The 21,883-nt window shown below is 39.1% G+C and overlaps 2 protein-coding genes across 2 annotated transcripts in view; one reads left to right on the forward strand and one right to left on the reverse strand.

The window, feature by feature from the left end:
• The first annotated feature begins 5,388 nt into the window (after positions 1-5,388).
• On the forward strand, positions 5,389-10,264 carry MIXL1 (Mix paired-like homeobox). The gene is made up of 2 exons (XM_036755544.1): positions 5,389-5,817; positions 9,959-10,264. Exons 1-2 carry the CDS (start codon positions 5,389-5,391, stop codon positions 10,262-10,264), a joined length of 735 nt encoding a protein of 244 aa, XP_036611439.1.
• Positions 10,265-14,140: 3,876 nt separating this feature from the next.
• Positions 14,141-21,883, reverse strand: part of LIN9 (lin-9 DREAM MuvB core complex component) — a 79,086-nt gene continuing 71,343 nt past the window's right edge. The window contains exons 12-15 of the mRNA XM_036755899.1: positions 17,781-17,906; positions 16,365-16,544; positions 16,129-16,226; positions 14,141-15,610 (exon numbers count right to left, since the gene is read on the reverse strand). Coding sequence (XP_036611794.1) covers positions 15,505-15,610; positions 16,129-16,226; positions 16,365-16,544; positions 17,781-17,906 — 510 coding nt within the window. The 3' untranslated portion in view covers positions 14,141-15,504. The remainder of the gene's footprint in view (positions 15,611-16,128; positions 16,227-16,364; positions 16,545-17,780; positions 17,907-21,883) is intronic.

The following is a 21,883-nucleotide window of genomic DNA, read 5'->3' on the forward strand; positions in this document are numbered from 1 at the left end:
GCCATACAGAGCATTTTGTATTTGTTTCTGGAGGCGATAGGTAGACACTGGAGTTTACTGGGGAGGGGTGTGTGAGTGTGTGTGTGTGTGTGTGTGTGTGTGTGTGTGTGTGTGTGAGAAAAAGAGAGAGAGAGAGAGAGAGAGAGAGAGAGACTTGATTGTGCTTTAGGAAAATCCCTTCAGTGACTGGAGGATGAAACTTCCAAAGCTTCTCTTAATTCTTCATCTATACACTTTCTTATGGTGAGTTTCTTATGGCCATGGCTTTTATGGGGAATGATGGGCATTTACTTTTTTTCCAGTTCTTCTGTACCACAAAAAGCACTACTATGAATATTTTGGTGCACGTGGAACCTTTCTGTCTTTGACCTTCTTAGCTAGCAATGGCATCTTAGCAATGTAGACACAAACGAGTGCCCTAAGGGTTAAAAAAGAATCCATTTTTGTCAATTTGGGGGCATAATTCCAAATCCCTTTCCAGAGCTGGACCAGTTCTTTATTGAAAAAATAAAATTGTTACTTTTTTTTTTACATTGCTGTCACTTACTAATGACTTCCCATGACATTGTACAAGACCTATTCTTTTACCAAAGAAGTACAGTTAAGCAAAAACAAATGAGCAAAATGGCCTTATGTGACCACTTTGCCTCATTCTGCACAACTAGAGTCGATCAGCCTTCTAGAGGCAGGACACTTCATCATCAATCCTCTGAATTCTCTACTAGTGACTGCATTGATCAGAGTTCTTTGTTCCTCACTTTACTTGGAGGGTATGGACAGTGCCTTAGGTCCCTCTGCTTCTTGGGATCATAAAACTGGAGCTAGAAGGAGCCTCAGAAGCCACGAGGCCAACCTTCTCCTGCTATATATGAGGAAACAGGCCCTGAGAGGGTAAGTGATTGGAACAGGAAGGAAGGAAACAAAGATTTAAGAGCCAGGCACTGTGCTAAACACTTTACAAATATTATCTCCTTTGATTGATCCTTATAGCAACCCTGGGTGGTAGGTGCTATTATGATCCCCATTTTACCGCTGAAGAAACCAAGGCAGACAGAGGTAAAGTGATTTGCACAGGGTCAACCACCTTGGAAGTATCTGGGGCTGGATTGGAACTCAGGCTTTCCAGACTCTAGGCCCAGCACTGTATCCATTGCAACACCTAGGATTTAAACCCAGGTCATTTTATTCCAAATACAGAGCTCTTTCTACTAAACCCTTATATTCCCTTCAATCTCCATGAGGTTAATAATGTCCCACCAACATCATTATGGAGTTAGGTGGCTAAATTTAGAGATTCACAGGAGAAAAGCTTTTGGTTTAAAAGAAATGGGGTGGGGGGCAGCGGGAGTGATGCATACAAAAAGAATGAGTGTTCAAACTTCATTTCTTTTTATTTTTTTTTACTTTCTGTACTTGTTTTGCCCTTGATAAACACACAGTAAAACTTTCAAAGCATTCTAAAATTTGCTTTGTATTTGTTTGGTTTTTTGGGGAGGAGTAATTTTTTTAGAGTTTGTCTTTCACTTCCACAGAAATGGTGGTTTTGCAACCTGGTGGGTAGGCCTTGACTTTACTCACAAGTACGGAAGGATCAAAGAGGCAAACACCTGGGCAGCTGGGAAACTGGAAGCAGGGCTATTGACTTCCCTCCGTTGTTCTTTCCTGGGTTTCTCTTCAATAAACACCTAAAGTTGCAAGATTGGGTCTTAGGACGGGGAGGAGAGCCTGCCTTGAAAAACAAAGCCAGATCTGGGGAAGAGAGTATTTAGCACTTGAAAAGGAAACTCTGGGCTTGGTGCTATTATTTGGCTGAAATGGTAACAGGAACTTTGAATAGAAATTATAAACGGGTTAAAACTACAGTGATCCAGGTCACTCTAACCCCACAGCACTTGGGACCTTTTTTTTGGAGGGGGGGCGGGAAAGGGGCAGAAAAGGGCTTGCTTTGTAACCCTCACCCTTCGCACAATGCCAGACACACAGTAGGAGCTTAATAAATGCTGGCTGATTTTCTCTGAATACCTCATCTCAGCTATATGTCTGATAACGTAGCGGTCATTGACTTAAGTCTTACATACTGTATTTGTGCTTACCTATTAAATGGAAACATTCTCCAAAGCCTGTCTTCTATTTCCATTTAAACTTCCAACCATGCCTAAAACAGTGCCTAGTTCAGTAAATGTTATGGAATAACAGATGATCTGCAAAACAATGAAAATATGACTCCTAACTTCCTGGGGAGCATTTGTTGCAAGGTCTTGCTAGGGTGCCTGTTTACTCTTCTGAATTTACCTCTCTATTCTTAGATTGCTTCTGCAGGGATGAAAACAAAAGTTAGGGTTCATTTTTTAAATGTTCTATTAAATTGGCACCAAACTTTTTTCTTGTAAGAAAAATTATTGCAGACATTATTTGGAGGGGAAGGGGCAGTCAGGAGGAACTTCTATTTGACAGATGGGTAAAAGAGGTACTAAAGAATAAACGTGTGCAAATTTTAATCATCTCTAACACTTGGACTTGTGAAAAATTGCTTACTATCTTTCTAGTGCCTTTATACAAAATAAATGGGTCTGGGAGCCTGAAGCAAGGAACCAAGCATTTATTAAAGGCCTACTATGTGCCAGACACTATGATAAGCCAGCAGAATAGTTTTCAATGGGGTCAAAAGCAAATTTGCTTGCATGGAAGAGTTTTTACTACTCCATAGTCTCCTGCTTCATGACCTTGAGAATTATCCCCACTGGCAAAGACAGTCAGGCAACTGACTCCCAACTAGAGCAACAAACACACAGCTCAACATTTTTTTTTCCTTTCAGAGAAACTGAGAATAATATTGGCTCTTTTTATAGCACTTTAAAGGTTATGTGGGGCTTTCTGTGCATTTTCTCATTTCAGCCTCACAACAATTCTGTGAGGCAGGTTCTACATGTCACTTCCATTTCACAGATGAAAAAACTGAACGTTCCTCAGGTTAAGGGACTTGAGCATGATCACATAGCTGGTCAGTGTGAGAGGAGCATATAAACCTCATTCTTCCTGGTTTTCACCACACTAACCTTCAATTCCAGTGCCTTCCCTCGGTTAATTATTTCTGACTTTTTTCTGTAAGTAGCTTGCTTTGTATATATTTGTTTGCATGCTGTCTCCCCTGTTAGATTGTAAGGGCTGGGACTGTCTTTTGTCTCTTTTTGTATCCTCAAAGCTTAGCACAGTGCTTAGTGCTTGGCACACAGTAGGCACTTAATAAATATTTCCTGATTGATTTCTATTGCTTCTATGTCCCCATCTACAAAGGGAGGACAATAATACTTTCGCTGTCTACCTCAAAGCATGGTGGTGAGCAAAATATTTTATAACCAAAGCACTCTAGGGGAAAACCGAGGCACTAAAGGCATGAAGCTTGAACACCGGATGAAATGACCTCTCTAATGAAGACTGAGAAGACATCCATGATAACCTGGTCACCAGACAGAGTTACCAAAGGTGGCAGATCAGTTCTGACTCACTGCAGCTACACCTTTGGAAAGTCAGAATGGTTTCTTCCACTTCTGGAGTGTTTTCCTCTCAGCAGCTCTGAGCTACATATTATTATCACCATCTCCATTTTATAAACGAGGAAATTGAGGTTGATTGACTTGGACCGGACCTGCGGTCACACTGCTATAGTTTGAGGAAACTCCTTCTACCCAGGAGAGTTGGGACTTTTTTACTTTGAGAGAGCTGCCTGGAGCACTAAGTTAAATATTTATTACCCACTGTTACACAGTCTATGTGTTAGAGGCAGAACCTGAATCCACATCTTCCTGAAACACTACATCGTTATGAGTGTGACAGACAGTAACAAACTTGGACATTTCCTTATGCAGAGAACAGAAAAAGGACAACCCATGAAACTATGAATCTCCCCCATATACTGCTTGTCTTTTTTCTTGTTTATTTCAAAGTTAACATGGTAGTTACAAAGTCTGCCTTGCTTGCCTGTGTCTCCTTCTGATCAGTTCTCGGGCAAATTCTAAAAATGTGGTTCTTATGGTATGAAAGAATACCACCAGTAATACTTTTGGTGCCTTCAGTGGTCCCCCAGTCTTAGGATACCTAATCTACACAAGTGGTTGAGGCTCAGAACTATACCCTACAACTGTTGCCAGAATTTCTATACACTAGACAATTAAAAAGAAAATGAAAAATGTCAAGGACAGATTGCATTAAGGGTAATTGCTCTAAATAAGTGGATTCTCCCTGTGGCCTGTAGAGCAGGAGTTCTTAACCTGGAATCTGTGACCTTAAAAAAGATTTTTTTTATAACTATTTCAGTATGATTGGGTTTCTTTTGTATGCATTAAAAACATTATTCCGAGAACAGGTCCATAGCCTTCACCAGACCTGCCAAAGAGATCCAAAGCACGCAAAAAAGGCTCAAGGAATGTAGTATGATTTAAGGTGTGAGGACCTGGGACTATAAGAGCCTGTATTTCTTCTTTCACTGTTGACCTGAACCACAGCAGGTCATCTGGCCTCTGAGAATCTCAGTTTTGTCACAGATGAACTGCAGGCTGCCTCAGTGCCACAGATGTCCTGGGTATTGCTTCCATTAAAATCTGGCTTTATTACTTCTTGTCAGGAGAAAGTGCTGCAGAAGTCATCACTACTGCTAAACTGGGAGAATCCACCCTCAGGAGGACACTAACTCCCGGGAGAACGCCCAGCTAGGGTATCTTTTACCCACAGACAGGCTTTCCCAAGCTCTTTCTCACACGCTGGACCCTCTGGTCTGTTGCTGCTCCGTTTCAGGATGTCAGCTTCCCAGAAAAGAGGAGCTAGACTGTTTGACCAACCTAGTGTTTGGTCTAGCACCTAGCAGGGTACCTATGATGGTGACTGGTTGGAGAGAGGATAGGTCACGGAGTGTCCTGGGGAAAACGTGGCAAGTCTTCTCTCTCTCTAGGCTCTTTTTTCTTGAGTGGCCATGAGAACCCACGGGGAGAGGAGTCCCCAGACTTCAGTCTTTCGCTTGTGTCCGCTGAACTCCGTGGGTCACTCTGGGCCCCAGAATCAAAAGTTAAGCTTTAGAGTTAGGGATGTGGATTGGCCAGGCAGGGACTGGGGGAGGTGAAGGAAGGAACTGTCCTCAGTAGGAGGCTGGGGGACCCAAGTTCACGCCTCCCCCTAAATCCCTCCCTGGACTTGCAGACCAAGCCCCGCCTACGGAAGCGATTATCACCCATCGGTGTCTAGCGGGGCCGGGGGTCAGGGGGCCCCGGCTCTTCCACTCTGCGCTTTGATCTTCCCTCTCCTGTACCTTCCCGCCCCGCCCTCGGCCCTGGGAACTGTATAATAGCGGAGGGGTCCCCGAGTAACTAACAGGATGAGCACCCCGTCTGCACCACGATGGCAACAGCGGCGCCCAACCAGCTCCAATTTGGGGAGAGCCCCCAGTATCCCGCTTACCTGCCCAGCTTTCCTGGGAATGCTTATCTCCCTCCCCCAAGCCCCGGGGGTGCCCCCTGCCAGCCGCCCCCATCGGGCTCCGGCCCAGACCTGCGACCCTCGGCGGCTGCAGCCTATGAAGGGTACCCGGGACCTGGATCCGGTCCAGCTTCACTTCTTCCAGTCAGCCTGGCGCCTCCAGCACCGCAACTCAAGGGTCAGCCAGCCACGTCGGGGTCTGGGTCGGGGTCGCAGCGCAGGAAGAGAACGTCTTTCAGTCCTGAGCAGCTGCAGCTACTGGAATTGGTGTTTCGAAGGACCATGTACCCAGACATCACCTTGCGGGAACGCCTGGCCGCCCTCACAAGGCTTCCTGAGTCCAGGATCCAGGTGATGATGCGCCCGGAGGAGCGAGGGAGGGATAGGGCGGGGAGGGTGGAGAGAATGGGGCACCTGGGGAAAGGAAGAGCTCCGGGAAGCCTTTACCTGTCCTCCGCCCCGACCATGCGAGTAAAGTTGTCTGTCCTACCTGAAACTCCTCTTCGCACGTTTCTCTCCTGTATCCTAATTATTTCTGGATATAGCTATCGTCTCCCTCTCCCTCCCTTAAGTGTAAACATCTTGAAAGCAGGACCCGTGCCCTGCTCCTAGCATAGTGACTTGCACCTTTTTTTTTTAATTGAAGGGTGGGGGAAGGAAGAAGTTGATTTAAACCGGTGATTTGGTGATTTCTTCAGCGCGCGGAAATTCCCGCCACCAGTGCAAATCGGGGACCCACTTGTAAGTTCCTAGGATCATAGATAAAGCGCAGGAAAGGGCTTCTGAAGCTATCTGGGCCGACCTCGTTTTACAAATGAAGAAACTGAGCCCACTGAATGACTTGCCCCGTGTCACCGAGGTAGTAAGCATCAGAGGTATCAAGTCTCCAGGAGTAGGAAGTGCTCCATTTTGGGGTATCTCTATCCCCAGGGCCGGGTGTCAGTATGTTATTCATAAATCCTTGCTGATGATTGTGGAGGCAGAGGGAGGTCAGATTCACCATGCCAGACTGCCTCTCACACCTTAATGTTTGTTGAATTGTACTGAATTGTATTTAAACCACTTCTATCGATCAGCAAGCCTTTAAATGCTTGCTTTACGTTTACCACTGACCTAAGGGCTTGGGGTGAGGGTTAAGGTTTTAGTTATATTAGGAGAGTCTAAGGTTTCTCTTAGAGGGATCAGTACCTTTGTTAATAACACTAGAAGGACCAGGCTGGAAGAAATTTGCCTGGTCCTTGGAAGTATTTTTAAATTCTGATGCTTCTTCAAAATAGGGAAAAGAGGAGACCGGGAAATGGGAGATCAGAACTTTCTAGTAGCTGCTCCTCCCTGTGATCAATCAAATAAGCATTTACAGAGGGGCCCACATAGGCTAGGCTTTGGGGATAAAAAGCCAAAAGAGAAAACAGTCTCTGCCCTCAGTGGGTTTATGGTGTAGATACGGAATGTCTATAGACCTATGGTATACATGCAGGTTTATACAAAATAGATAAAAAGTGATTTTAAAGAGAATCAGAAAGGACCTCAGGTAAAGTGAAATCTGCTGTGAAGAAAACCAGGGATGCTGAGAGACAGGTGAGGAAGGAGTGCAAAGACATGAATGTAAAAGATGGAATCTGCTATTTGGAGGGGAGAATAAAGGAAAAGGGAAGAGGCATATATATAGCACTTATTTTGTGCCAGGCATTTTGACAAATACTATCTCATTGATCCTTACAACCCTGCAAGGTAGGTGTGATTATGATCCCCATTCTACAGTTGAGGAAATTGAGGCAGACAGTGGTTAAGTGACTTTGTCCAGGGTTGCACAGCCAGTAACTGTGTGAGGCTGGATTTGAAGGAGGATCTTCCTTACTCCAAGGCCAATTCTACTCTCCACTGTGCCACCAGCAATCTCTGTTGCCCCCTTCTGAGATATAAATGGCTAATTTGTGTACACCCAGTGTGTACGAAGGGTGGGGCTTCTTCAGCGATACATCTGTTAAAAGTTGAGAAGGGAAAAGGTGGGGAAAATGACCTGGAGAGACCTCTCATTGCTGGGAATCCAGTGTCTGATTCTCCTTCGGAGTGTAATGATTTGGTTTAAACTCCAGGGCTTTGGGAGAGATTTCCAGACTAAGACTATATGCAGAATTTAGTAGTAGATGGAGGGCACATACAAATGTATATAAGAATGGGGCATAGGGTACTTCCAGTTAGTTCCTGGGCTATCTCAAATAGGGAAGTGCTTGGTGGGGTGTGGTAGAAAAATCATTGAAATTCACCTAGAGTCAAGAGACTAGGTGGGTGACCACAGGCAAGTCACTTAAAATTAATCAAGTCTCTTTGTAAGCACTTACTATGTGCCAGGCGCTGTACTGAGAATGAAACAATCTCTATTTGTAATGAACTTAAAAGCATAAATATAAATGTAATAAATATATACACATATTTATTAGGCTAATAATATATAAAATATACATAGCAGAAATTGAGAATCGAATTAGATAACATGGACAGTGCTTTGCAAACTTTAAGGTGCTATATAAATGCTATTAAGTATAAATTTAATACTTATATTATGTACAATGCTCTCTGAGCCTTAGCTACCTCATCTGTAAAATAAGAAAAATATCTGTATTATCTCCCTTACAAGATTATTGTATGGCAAGTACTTTAGAGCACTATAGAAATGTGAGCTAATTTATAAAATGCCCCTTTTTATTCCTGGTCTATCATATTTTTTCTCAGTTAATTCAATTTAACTGAACAAACATTTCTACTGTGTGTAATTTTTCTGTTTACCCATCTGAAGTAACTAAGAGCTTAAGGTGAAGTTGATTCAATTTAACAAATTTTTTCAGCATACCCACTGTGTGCCATGAACTGCCCTCGGCAATGGGATTACAAAGACAAAAATGTTCCTGCCCTTAAAGTGTTTACATTTCAGTGGATGGTTTTGCTTTTTGTGGAGGAGTGAGAACTTGGGGAACAACCTGTGTGCTAACAAATTCTTGCCATGACAGACACCATTAGACACCAAATATTTATTGTGTCTATTAAGTATAAAGAACATATTGCGAGCTGGTTGAGAGAAAAAGGTGGATGTGACACACACTGTTTTCAAAGGATTCAGAAGGATTTCACCTAATGGGGAGACAGCATCCTAGCTGAAACCCTAAAGAAGTGAAGGGAATCCACTTAAAGTAAGCAGGAAAACTAATGCACAGAGAGGACTGGACAAGGATAGATGACAGTAGCATGAGAATGGGGAATGTGATGGAAGGAGAAGTAGTACATTTTGGTTGAGTATGGGATAGGTGTGTGGGGCAAGGGTGAGGGAACTGTGTGAAATAAGGTCGGAATAGATGTTGGATAAAGCTGGATCCTGAAGGGTTTTGAGTGTGAGGCTGAATTTATACTTACTTTGGTAGGCAGTTGGGGATCAATAGAGGTTTTTGAGTGACAGGACTAGAATGGTGCAGTAGGAAGATTTACTGGGGCATCCACAATGTAAAAGATGGATTGGATCAGGAATAGGCTGGAGGCAAGACAATTAGCAAGGCCAGAGAGGAGATGAAGTCCTGAATGCTAAGGGTGCTTATGGTAGGAGTGACAAGGTAGGGAAGATATTTCAGGAAGCAGGATCTAGAAGCTAAGGCACAGCCACTTTAAATGGTTATGGAGAGTAAGGAAGGAGAAGTCAAAGAGAGCTTAAGTTGTGAACCCAAGTGATTGACCACAGCTGATATCAATACAAATAGTAAATGAAAGAGGAGGAGGCGGCTACAGAAGAGGATGTGGAAGAGGAGGTGGAGGAAGAGAAAGGAAGGAGGAGGAGCAAGGGGAGGAGGAAGAGAAGCAGGAAGAGGAAGAAGAGGGATGGGTTTGTGGGAAGGTGATGAGTTGCTTTTTTATGCATCAAGTTTAAGGTGCTGGACAGACAGCTAGGTGAAAATTTCCAGCAAGCAGCTGGAAATGCTACAACTGGAGTTCTGGACACAGTTTAGGGAAGGAAATAATAGTTTTGGGAGTCATCTGCATGGCAGTGATAACTGAACCATGGGAAGAACTGACCTCTCCAAAAGAGAGATGATAAAAAGGGCAAATGAGAAGAAAGCCCAGGGCAGATTCATTAGGTTGTTTTTTTTTTTTATGTCAATGGTATGGTTATTGTATTTGTATAGAGCTCTATAAAAAAGCTTTTGGGAAAAAGTTTTATGTTATCTTAAATGTGGCACACTTTTACCTCTACAAGAGTACTTTTTCCATAAATGATCTCACTTCATGCTCACAATGTCTCCACAAGACACAGAAGTACAGGTATTATACTTATCTGGCAGTTGGAGAAACCGAAGCATAAGACAGTTAAGTGACATCCCAAATCAGCTGATGGGTACCCAGCTCTTTCTATTAAATCACAGGGTTTTGTATTGAATGTTTATTTTGATCATCCCACAGTGGTAATAAAAACTAAATCAAATGCAAATTTCTCCTCATGTTCTCCTAGGTATGGTTCCAGAACAGACGTGCCAAATCCCGTCGGCAGAGAGGAAAGTCTTATAATCCCTCAGGAGGACCAGAGCTCTTCCTCAACCACCCTCCTCTTGGAACCGAAGGGGAGCATCTGGTTCCCCTGCTGCCTCTTGAGGTAGATGTGAACTGCCTGCCTGATCCAAGCAGGGGTGGAGTTGGGCTCTCTGGCCCCAACAGCCAAGGACAGAGTTTTGGAACCTTTTCCCCTATATCTGAAAACACTGGTTCAAAGCTAGACTTATGGGAGGAGCGTATCTTATCTACCTTCAGCAATTCTTGACCAAGATCACAGGAAAATGTTGGCCTATGATCTTGGACAGGTACAATGGACTATAACCCTGGATCAAGAGACCTATCAAAAGTTTCATCTATTCTTTCTAGCCTACACATTAAGGCCACTGGGTTCAGCTTTCTTAGTTTTTAGTTTGAAAAATGCGCTTAATTCTCGGTCTCATTTGTCTTCTTTGCTGGGCCTTCTTCTCAACTATAAATCTTAGTCATGTCTTTGTGTCTTTCTATACTCTAAGAATTCATTTACTCAGCTTTACAAACCAAAGTTGCATGTCCCAGGCACAGCCTTTCTTCTCCTTGTCAAATCTACATTTTTATCTGTTTACACAGTATTTCCAGTTGGATCTTTGGAGATCCTTGACTTCTCAAAATAAGTCTTGTTTCATTTACAGCAAAGCAAAGTAGATGGGTGTTGGATTTAAAAAGTCAGGAAAGTCTAGTTCCAGATCCCACCTTTGATAGTTACGTGAGCACGTGACTATGATGGCCAAGTCACAATGAGCATGCATGCACCTAGGAACACCTACCTCACAGGGATGTTGTGAGGGTCAAATAAGATCACATGTAAAGTGCTATGTATACTTAACATGCTATTAAGGAATGGCTAGTATTATTACTGATTTTAGCTTCTCCTTTGCCATCACTAGTATTCAATCTTACCAACCCTCAAAGTCTTGACGTCTGTCATCTTTGTATATCACTCCTCCTGGACTATCTACAAATCTTGCTGTTTTCTGGGTTTAGTCCTTTCTCTCTCTATTCATAATCATGGCCCTAGTCCAGGTTGTAATCCCTTGATGCCCTGGCCACCTCCTTGCCTCTGGCTTTTCCATCACTATCTTAATTTGTGTCACTCCCGGCTGCTGAGTCTAGAAAAAAGACAAAGTAGGTGGTTGCCTTTGGTGCAACATGTCAGGCCATCACAATTAGGGTCACCTGTTAATAATTTTTAAAAAATATATGCAGATTTTTAAAGGTCAGAAAATTCCACTCTTCGTAGCACACAGGTAAAAGCCTCAAAGCACCTAAAGGGCAATAAACAGGGAGCCCAATTTTCAAATCTTACCTAGAAGCCACAGTGAAGAATGCCTCATCCAGCTATGACATTACTTTTTAGAGAAATGGTAGTTCCTAATCACCTTCTACCAAATTAAAACCTTTATTGGGTAATCTTTTTAGTCTATATAATTATGCTTCCTGTCTCCTACCCACAACCTAGTCCCTTCAACTACAGCTATTGTTGATATGCTATTCTTCTCAATGGAAAAACAAAACCACTTTCTTGCAATATGGGTTAAGAATTACCTTAGAAGGCTTTTTGCTTCAGCCACTTTGGGACTACCCTTAGCACTTGTGAATATGGACTGTACTTTTGCAGAACTTTTGTTGGGTTACATAATTTTAACATTGATGTTTTTTATGCCACAGCACTTAATACAGTGCTTTGCACACAATGGATGCTCAATAAATGCGGATGATGACAATATAAATGGTGGCCATGGAAAAACAGTTTAAAAGAGTAAAATAAATTTCTGCCAAAGAAAGTTTAATATACACAGCTATCAGCACTGGTGAGAGGGGAGATACTGTTAACACTAACACAAGTTAGTGTTAACGTAACAGATTAGTAGTTTGGGGAATAGCTTTGTTTGTTTTTTTTAAAGGCATTTCTCCTTTCAAGAAAGCCCTCATAAAGGTGGTTGTTTTTTAGGTTTGTCCCTCCCAAATTAATAACTATTGATATAAGTATGGCACTATTTATAAACCAGAAACCTGTTTGAGTTTCTAGAACCTCAAGAATTTAACAAACTTTTAAAATCTAACTGTATATCAAAGTTTGCCTTTAACTCACGTTTTAAATTATAATCATAAGAAGCCATAGGAAGGAACTAGACACACTTGTCATACTGCTTCCAGAAAGTGTGACGAAGCTCTGAAACCACTGTTAATGTTTAGGTAGAAATTTTAGAGTTAGAAGGGACCCCAGAGCTCACTTAGTTCAAGCCTCACAACTGAGACATGAATTCTCTATACAATGTACCTGACAAATTATTTATTATTCTATCTTTTCTAAAAGACCTCTATAACCTTATATGGCAGACTACTGCATTTTTGAACAGCACTAATAATAATAATTTTTTCATTAAAACTGAAATAAATTCACATCCTTGTAGCCTCTTCTCATTGGCTCTCGTACAGGTATTTGGGTCCAAGCAGAATGACTGACTTTAGTCTTCTATGTGATAAGCTTTCTTAGCTGAAGACAGCTATCATGTTTACTCCCCACCTTGCCTCCAATTCTTTCATTTAAGGAATTCCTATTTCACTCAAATTGAGATCCAAATCCCCCTCTAAAGCACCAAGGTTACAGATCCCAAAATTCTTTTGGGACTCCTTTCAGTTTATCGATGTCTTTCCTCAAAAGTGGGAACAGGACTGGACAGGCTAGTCTAGATGTGATCTGACCAAAGAAGATCACATCTGGTTATCATGTCCCTCATTCTGCACACTGGGCTTATGTTAACATTCATTCAATATTTAGCTTAAAGTTCACCAAAACCTTTTGGTCTTTATCATATCGACTGCTTTCTAATGGTATCTGGGCAGTTTATGTTTTTGAACCCCAATGCAAGCTTTTACCCTATTATGTTTCATCTTGCATACAGCCAAGTGTATCTGATTCTTATGCGAATGAAGGTTTTATTCAAACATTTTGCTGCTGAAATCCAATAATCAAATGCAGTAAAAAAAAAAAATGGATAGCACTCTAGGGCAGTTCAGACGTGAGGACAATGCTTTGAGTTTTGCAGCAAATTCAGAGTTCTGAAACATTTAACTAAAATTGATTTCAAGTCCATGTTAAATGAAATGACACATTTTTCTGCAACTCTAACTTTTTTGGCCAGTATTAGTATTGGGTGTGACTATAAAATTAACATGATGACTAAACAAGAACAATACAAGAATTTATCCATCCAAAAGTAGTCATCTCTGACTTAGTAAGAAGAAGGTTTGTTTGGGCATTTATTGGGGCTATCTGTTGTATCAAAACTATCAATAATTGCTCACCATTTTTTCCAATGAGTATATTCTCATTTCAAAGGCTGTCACTGCTCAAAACATTCTTGAAACTCCCTTTGAAATCATACATAGGGCCTATAGGATATTCTTTTAAAAATCTTCAATGATGGCAAATCTTCCTCCTTTGAAGGGGAATTTGGTTTTTATAAACACAAAAAGGCCATTTGGAGTAGGTGAATACAGATGATCAAACTGGTTAATATTCTTTTGAGTTAAACTAAAATGTGACCCTAAAATAATGGTTTTTTTATTTCCTCTACGTGGCTAATTGACTTTAAAGATAATTCTAAAAGGCAGTTCTAAAAAACATATCTAACAATGACAGCATTACTGGAATCCAATGAATAGCCTCTCAATGTAACTATGCTGAAGGGGACAACACTCTTTTGGATAGATATGTTTTGGTATGTTTGTTAAAAACAGCTTCATTATTTTGAAGATAGGGAAGAACTGCCCTCCTCTAATCCAACCACATATTCAATTATGCTTAGAGAGTTCTAGGAAGACTTTAATAAGTACATGGCCAGTCTGTGGCTAAGTACCAGGGCATTAACTCATTTGTTTCTGCTGTAAAATATAACACACAGAATTTTATTCACCAATATGTGAAAAATAACTAGTGACAACCAACACTATTAAATGGCATTAAATTCTTACTTCCAAATGACTTGGATTAATTTCTATGGTTTCCCTTCAAAATACTGAGTTACTGTTAATGCACGATTTCAAACCTTTTCTATGTCAGAGAATAGCTTTGTTTATTAAATAAGATTTTTAGAAAAATACCAACTTTCATAGGTCAATTTATTTATAATTACAAATGTCATTGAGAATAAAAGATTTATGGATTTCTTAATTAACTGAATAGTTTAGCTAAATATATACTCTGCCCTAAAGTTTTGCAGTGGCACCATACCAACAAGGAATACAGAAGCATTTTTTAACTATACAAAATTTTCAAGTCGAAAATAACCTTGTTTAAATTTCTTTATACATTAACATACAAAAAGCCTCATTTTATGAGACGTTTAAAACAATCAAAACCACTTCTACAACTATTTCCTAAATTCCAAATCTGGAAAAAAATTATTACACTGAAACTTTACAATACTCTATATTAAACAAAAAGAAAATCCAAATACATACTTTTTACAAGATTAACATTCCAGAATAGCCTAGGTAAGTTTTTCTTTTTTTAAAATTTTTTTTTCCTTAATGTTTCATAGCACTGGTTATTTTTGTTTTCTTTATAAAAATCTTTATATAAGTTGTATACCATTAGATTATAACCAGTTATCTAAATTTAAAAGTTGTGCAAACAAACAAAAATATGAAAATAGTGTGTTACCAGTCATTCTTATAAATTCCAAAACAAAAGCACCTTTTGCCCTGAACTGAGGGGAAAAGACATGCCAAATCCACTCGTTGGAACTTAGCATTCTGCAGTACGTTTTTTCTGCTCCTTCATTTTCCTTCAACAGACAAAAGACAAAGGCTTCTTTCATAAATTATGATAAATTAACATATTTCAAAAGCTATTAACTCATCTACAGAACTACACCACACTCTCAAGCACACATCTTGTCCACTTTTATAGTCCATATTTTCCATTCATATTCCAGTGGCATCCTTAAAACTAGGAATTCACACACCTCATTTTATCATCTTTTGAAGACCGAGATATGGCAACCAACTAGAACAACTAAAGTTGTAGTTTTCTAGATGAAGCAGCTTCCATTCATTTAGCCACTGATTCGCACCAAGACCCTTTCTCTTCTCATTTTTCACTGTGAGCTGTCTGCATGAGCTGTATTACATTCGTCCATATTTTTAAAATGGTTTATATAGTCTTTGTGGAAGTTATATTAAAATATATTCAGACATTTTCAGTTTAAAACAATACTTGCTAATAAACATATGTACCTTAAGCAAAGCTCCTGTACTTGTAAAATAAACAATAAAATAAATATAATGCTGGTCAGTAATGCTGGTTTATGAAGCAGCAACGGTATTTTTTAAATGCCTTTTTTTGGAGAGTCTTTCTTCTTGTTTACCAGCAGATAGGTTATTTGGTGTTGAAAGCCTGTATAATGGAGCAAGATTTTCCAAAACTATGTCTTGTACATTTGGAATAATTAAACTTTCTTTTCAGTCTCTGTTGGTGTTATTAGCTGCAAAGGCATGTAAGTTTCCCATCTGACTCAGGCCACTCTGAATATGTGCAACATGGATCTCAACATTATTCTGAAAACAACTAATGAAAGAAAAAACATAGTTAACTAACCATATTTCAGAATTCGAAGGAATATGTTGGAAAAAAAGTGAGAAGTTACTTAGGAGTTGGCCAAGCAAATGAGCTAGCTGACAGGAGGGAAAAATAAATTCCCTCCCATTAACACATTAGCTATAATTACACTGAAGAAACACTTGAATATAAGGATACGACTTCTATGCATTCTTTATAAGCTAATCAACTTTACAAAGTGGTACTTCAATGTTTTTTAAAAACAGATCAAGTAGGAAGGTACACTCACTATCTGTACCTCACTGAAACCTTTATGTAAAAAAAACAACGACCCAGTATTAAGTTCCTACTCTGTCAGCAGATTCTGTCAACGAAAAGCTATTGTAAATTTATTTAAAGGATATTACAGTCTAAAAAATTTAGATCCATGCATGCATATCCATTTTCAATAAATTAGTATAAAGAAATGTCATGACAGCTTAATAGCAGAGTAAATGTAAAATAAGATTACAGTAAAAGTTAATTACCTGATATTGGAGGCATCTATTGAACTCTTAATGTCATTTAGTGAATCAGTAAGTGATTTGAATTCAAAGGAATTCAGGTCACCTCCTTCTGCTAGACACTAAAAGAAAGGGAAATTTCAAACTTAACTACAGCTTATTTGCTAAAAAATAAAACTTATTAAAATATAACCCACCAATTTAGCAACAAAAATTAATACTATTCTTAGCATGAAATGAAATTTTTCCCAGTGATTCACCTTGATCTGTAATAATATTGCTGTAAGTCTAGAAATCAATTCAGTAAGATTTTCATTTTCAACACAGGGTTGTCCTGTGGATGCATTTGCATGCCTAACAATTTCCTGTGCTTCTTCTTCACACCTGCGTCTCATATCTGTTGGCTGGTCTGCAGGTTGGAGTCCTTGGTCTGGAGCAAGCTGAATGAAAAAAAAAAAAACCATTCATTTACAAATCCTTAATGTTTTCTACATTTCTTTTTTTTCTTCTTAAATTATAGCTACATATATTTTTTAAGGTGATGTACAGGTATGTAAGAAGAAAAATATCTAGAGACCATGTTATCTTCATCTGTGATCACAATAGTTTTCTAAGAAATAAAATGCTTTAAAATATAAAATAAAATGCTTTAAGAAATCCAATCATCATAAACTGTCTTTGGGGCATACAAAAATTCAACACAAAATTATATATTCATGAATGAAAACTTCCAAATACATATAAGTTCTACTATAATGTCATTTTGTTTATATTCTAGCATAATGTTATCAAACTCAAATACAAATGGGGCTACTAATCCATACTTAAGAATCCCTTTGGGTCCATATTGATTCAGTTTCAAAATGTTATTTTTGTGTTATGTATGTTTTATTGTACTTCTATTTATTTTGTTAAATATTTCCCCATTACATTTTAAACTGGTTCAGGTCATGTGCTGCTGGTCACATGTGGGCAGGCAGCATATCTGACACCTCTGTTCTAGAGAACTATTCTAGAATTTCTAGGAGAAATAATTATTTGCCAGGATAGGAAGGATTCTTTGACACTGAGATTAAGTCAGCACATAGGAAGAAAATGAAGGTAATGATATCTAATGGAATGAACCTTTAATGTACCTACTATAGGATTTGGGGAACTATAATTCTTTCCCTTCACACAGTTTGAGTGAGCTGGTAAGACTATCTAAAGAAGTTGGAATGTGTCTGCAAAAAAGTTCACTTAAGAAGTCAATCAGAAGTGATTTCCTTCAAAACTAAAATACCTAGTTTCCAGAAGTTCAAGGTAAATTGATCTCAATTACTGAGTAGCATAAAGTGAGAAAGGGAACCAAAAAAATTTAGTCTTGAATTCTCCTCATATTGCAATAATATATACATATACAATGGACAATTTTCAGAGTAACCCCATACTTAAATGTATTAGAAGTATAACAAAATAAAGCCAGTCATTATAATTAAGTGCCACTTGTGTACACATTACCAGTTCTGAACAGACGCTGTGGGGAATTACATAGAAAATATAAGTCATGTTCTTGTCCTTAAAAAAACTTACAAGCTAACATAATTATTTCAAAATGCAGAGATAAGATGAGTGAGGGAGAAAATAAAAAGAAATTTGAGGCTATCCCCCCCCAGGTAAGCACAGGAGGAAAGTACCTCATAACAGTACTGCTGAACTTTATGTAAAACTTTGTTTAGATCCTTGTTCAGCTGCTCAAGATCTAGAACAATAGTTGCATATCTCCTCTGAAATTCAATGCTGATGGGCATAGAATAGGATTTCTGTGAAGAAAAACATTTTATTTTTAGAAAGCTCCTACTAAAAGAACAATGCAATCATACATAAAAGGAGAGAAAGATTCAGCTTGTATTTTGCTACTTACATTTCCTAACAAAACCAGGGTGACTAAAAAAGTGTTTTCAAAAATTAACTAAGGATATCACATTTGTATGTAATCAGTCACAGATTTACGTAAAGCTTGAAGTAAAACAAACCTAATAAAGAACTTAAGTTTTCTCCCTTGGATGTAAAACCTGAAAAAAAAAATTTAAAAACCCTATTTTGCTGACTAGCATTCTTTTCCCCTTACTTTCAGTTTCTTATGTACATTCCCCTGCCTGACTTTCAGGCCCCTGCCCACCCCTGCCACAAACATCTTCTGAAACATTTGTATTCCCCCAATGTTGGATCTCCATTTAAAAGTATGGCTAAAAGAAATTTCCAACAACACTGGGATGAACTTTTTATCTGTATCTCCAAGTTGCCCCTGCCATTATTATTACACTGAAGGGGGGAAGGAAGGGAAGTCAAGGGAGAAAAAGGAGTAGGTATCATACTGGCTTCAATAAGGTGATTTCCCATACATGTAGTTACCCCTGACCCTTTACTTCCCTTCATTTGAACCCCTCATGCTCTCCTTTATTTTTCCCAATATCGTTTCTATCTCTTTAGATGCTTCTTCAATGATCCCCATCACAACTGTATTTACTTCCATCAGTTTGTATCTGTTTATGTTTACTTTTCCCATCTTTACTCATGATGCTATTTTTGGTCCACTAGCAGTGTTTTCGGTGTTATTTTACCAGCTCCTAAATCCTAACTGTGTTATTAGGCCTACCGGATTATCAAACAGACGGTTCACGGAAATTAGAAAGAATGTGGTGATTGGTACTCGTCAAACATGGCTTCACTAAGAATGAATCTTATTTTTGCAAAGTCACCCAATTTCCTTTCTTCATGGGTAGATGAGGTGAATTTTTTATCTTGACATAAACAAACCCCTTATCTCTTATAATATCTTTGTGGATAACATGATGAAATGTGGGCTGGATGACAGGATGGTTACGTGGATTCAGAACTGAGTTAACTCTAGCCAGAGGCTTGATTACAGATTAATGACTTTGTAGGGAGGTCTATAGTGGAGTGTCATAGGACTGTTCTTTCCTGTTCAAAAATTCTATCAATGATTTGATGAAGACATAGAAGGGATATTCATCAAATCTTCAAAGTGGAGAAAGAGTTAATATGACAGATGACAGAATCAAGATTCAGAATGGTTGACAGGCTGGAACAAACCAACACGATGAAATTAAACGGGGGTAAATATAGGACAGGTGACCATTAAGTAACGAGACTCATTTTTAAACAAACATACCAGAACTTATATATTCAAATGAGTGCTGTCCCCTTCAAAGTAGTTACCTTGGGAGGCTTTATACTTTTTCCAACGATGCTGCCATTGTTCAAAACACTTTTGGAATTCCTCTTTTGAAATTGCCTTCAGAGCTTGCAGCACATTCTTTTGAAAATCTTCAATGATGGCAAATCTTTGTCCTTTGAGGGTGGATTTGAGTTTTGGGAAAAATCATTCGGAGTCAAGTCTGATGAATAAGGTGGGTAATACCATTTTTGTTCACAAACGAGGTGTTACTATAAAGTAATGAGACTGATTTTCTTGTGTGGCTCTTAATAAACTGGCTCTGAAGGCAAACATCTCCAAGTCCTGCATTTTAGGTTCAACCAACCAACTATACAAATACAGGATGGGAAAGACCTGGCTTGGCAGCAGTTTATGTGAAAAAGATCTGAGGTTTTAAATTGACCATAAGCTTAAAATGAGCCAAAAGTGTAATAAGGCTGTTAAGAAAGCTAGTGCAATCTTAGGTTGCATGAATGAAGTATAGTATTGAGATCATGGGAAGTAATAGTCCCACTGTACTTTGTGTTCAGCAGATTATACCTGGAATATTGTCCTCAATTCTGGATTTCACATTTTAAGAAAGACATTAACAAACTATAGCCTAACAAGTATAATGAGAGAGGTCCTAGAAACCACATTATACATAAGCAACAGTTAAAAGAACTATGGAAATTTAGTCTGAAGAAAAGACTAAGGGGAGACAGAATAGCTGTTTTTAAATATTAAAGGATTGTCACATAGAGGAAGGAGTAGATTTGTTCTGCATTGCTCCCTCCAGAAAGCAGAACTAGGACAAGTGGGGAAGTTGGTGGAGAAGGAAGTTATAAGGAGGCAGATTTTGGTTCACCTTTAAGAAAGAACTTTCTAATAACTTGTGTTATTAAACAAAAGAATGAGGGTAATAATTGCATTGTTAAATATTGAGTTATTCATCATTGGAAATATGTTATAGAGGCTGGATCTGTCATGAATGCTGTAGAAGGATTTCTCCATAGGTAAGAGGAAGAACAAATGATCTGAAATGTCTCTTCTAATTCTGAGTCTATGATTTTGACCTCTATCCTGCCAATCTACTTGCCTTCTAATGGAGACTATATTTATTCTGGGAGCAGAGCAATTGAACAAACAAATTTGAACTTGTGCCTTTAACTTTTCCCTTTCAGGACAGAAGTAGTGATACCTGTTATAAAAGTATCCCTTCTAGGTACACAGTGGTCATGATATCACCTAGACTGCCTCCAGAATAAATAGAGCTTCCACTCAAAGACAAAGACCATCTGAGAGCTCCAACAACCCAGCTCAATGTCCTCTCCGGAGTCCTCATGGCTGAGGTGTGCAAACACAGAGATCTACTTAGGGAAAACTGACAGAGGAAACATGGATTTAACACCACAAGAATTTAGGAGCCTGGGAAAGAAGTCAGGGAGTTCTGCCAGCAAGTTTAAAGTTGTATTATAAAGATGGGTAGATGAAGAACAGTTGGGATTATTAAGAGACATCTTAAAGAGTATTGGGGAAAACATAGGAGAGAAGTAAATGTTTATTTTAAGATGAGGGATACTTAAACATTTTTAGATTTTGATAAAAAGACTATGAAATGGAAAGTCACCTTATATTCAGGCCTGTATAATAGGTATGCCAATCTTTTAGTTCACAATATACTTTGACCTATATAATAGGTGGAGGCAATGTAGTGTGAATAGTGCTAGACTGGGAGTCAGGAGACCCAAGTTCTAGATTCTGCTTTGATACTAACTAGCTGTATAATTGTGGGCAAGTTGACTTATCTTTCCTGAACTGTTTTTCATCTGTGAAATGAAAGTGCTGGACTAGATGGGGGGTTCTTAATCATTTTAGGGGTTCTTAATCACAGACACCACCCCTCCCCTCCAACCACGCCCCCAGCCATCTGGTGAAGCCCTTGAGCCCCTTCTCAGAATAGTTTGTAAATACGTAAAATAAAATACATAGAATTACAAAAGAAACCAATCATATTGAAATAGTTACCAAGATATTGGAAAAAAAGTTACCAGACCTCAGTTAAAAATCCCTGGGCTAAATGATCTTTAGCACCCCTTTCAGCTCTAAAATTACATGGATGCTTGAGTAAGAGTTCCAGTTTTAAGTGGATCACAAATTTAGAGCTGGAAAGACTCTTAGAGGTCGTTAGGTCCAACCCCCTCATTTTACAGATGAGGAAACTGAAACCCAGAGAGGTGAAGTGACTTGCCCAAGGTCATACAGGTAGCATCAGAGATGTGAACACAGGCCCTCTGGTTTCAGACATGAGGTTCTTTCCACTGCACCATACTGCCAACCCCTTGATATGACCCACTGTTTCCACCATCTACCCCCTCATGATCCCCACTACACACACACACACACATGTATATGCAAACATTTGATAAGAATAAAATGTTGTTATAGTTTCCCTATCTTTTTCTTTATGTAAAATTTTTTTAGAGTATCAGTTATCTCTCACTATACAAAAATCTGGATTTTTATGAACTAGGGGATAAACTTTATCTTATTTGAAGATTCTGAAATAGCTACTTCCCT

The sequence above is a fragment of the Trichosurus vulpecula genome, chromosome 4 (assembly GCF_011100635.1).
Source record: "Trichosurus vulpecula isolate mTriVul1 chromosome 4, mTriVul1.pri, whole genome shotgun sequence".
Taxonomy (NCBI): domain Eukaryota; kingdom Metazoa; phylum Chordata; class Mammalia; order Diprotodontia; family Phalangeridae; genus Trichosurus; species Trichosurus vulpecula.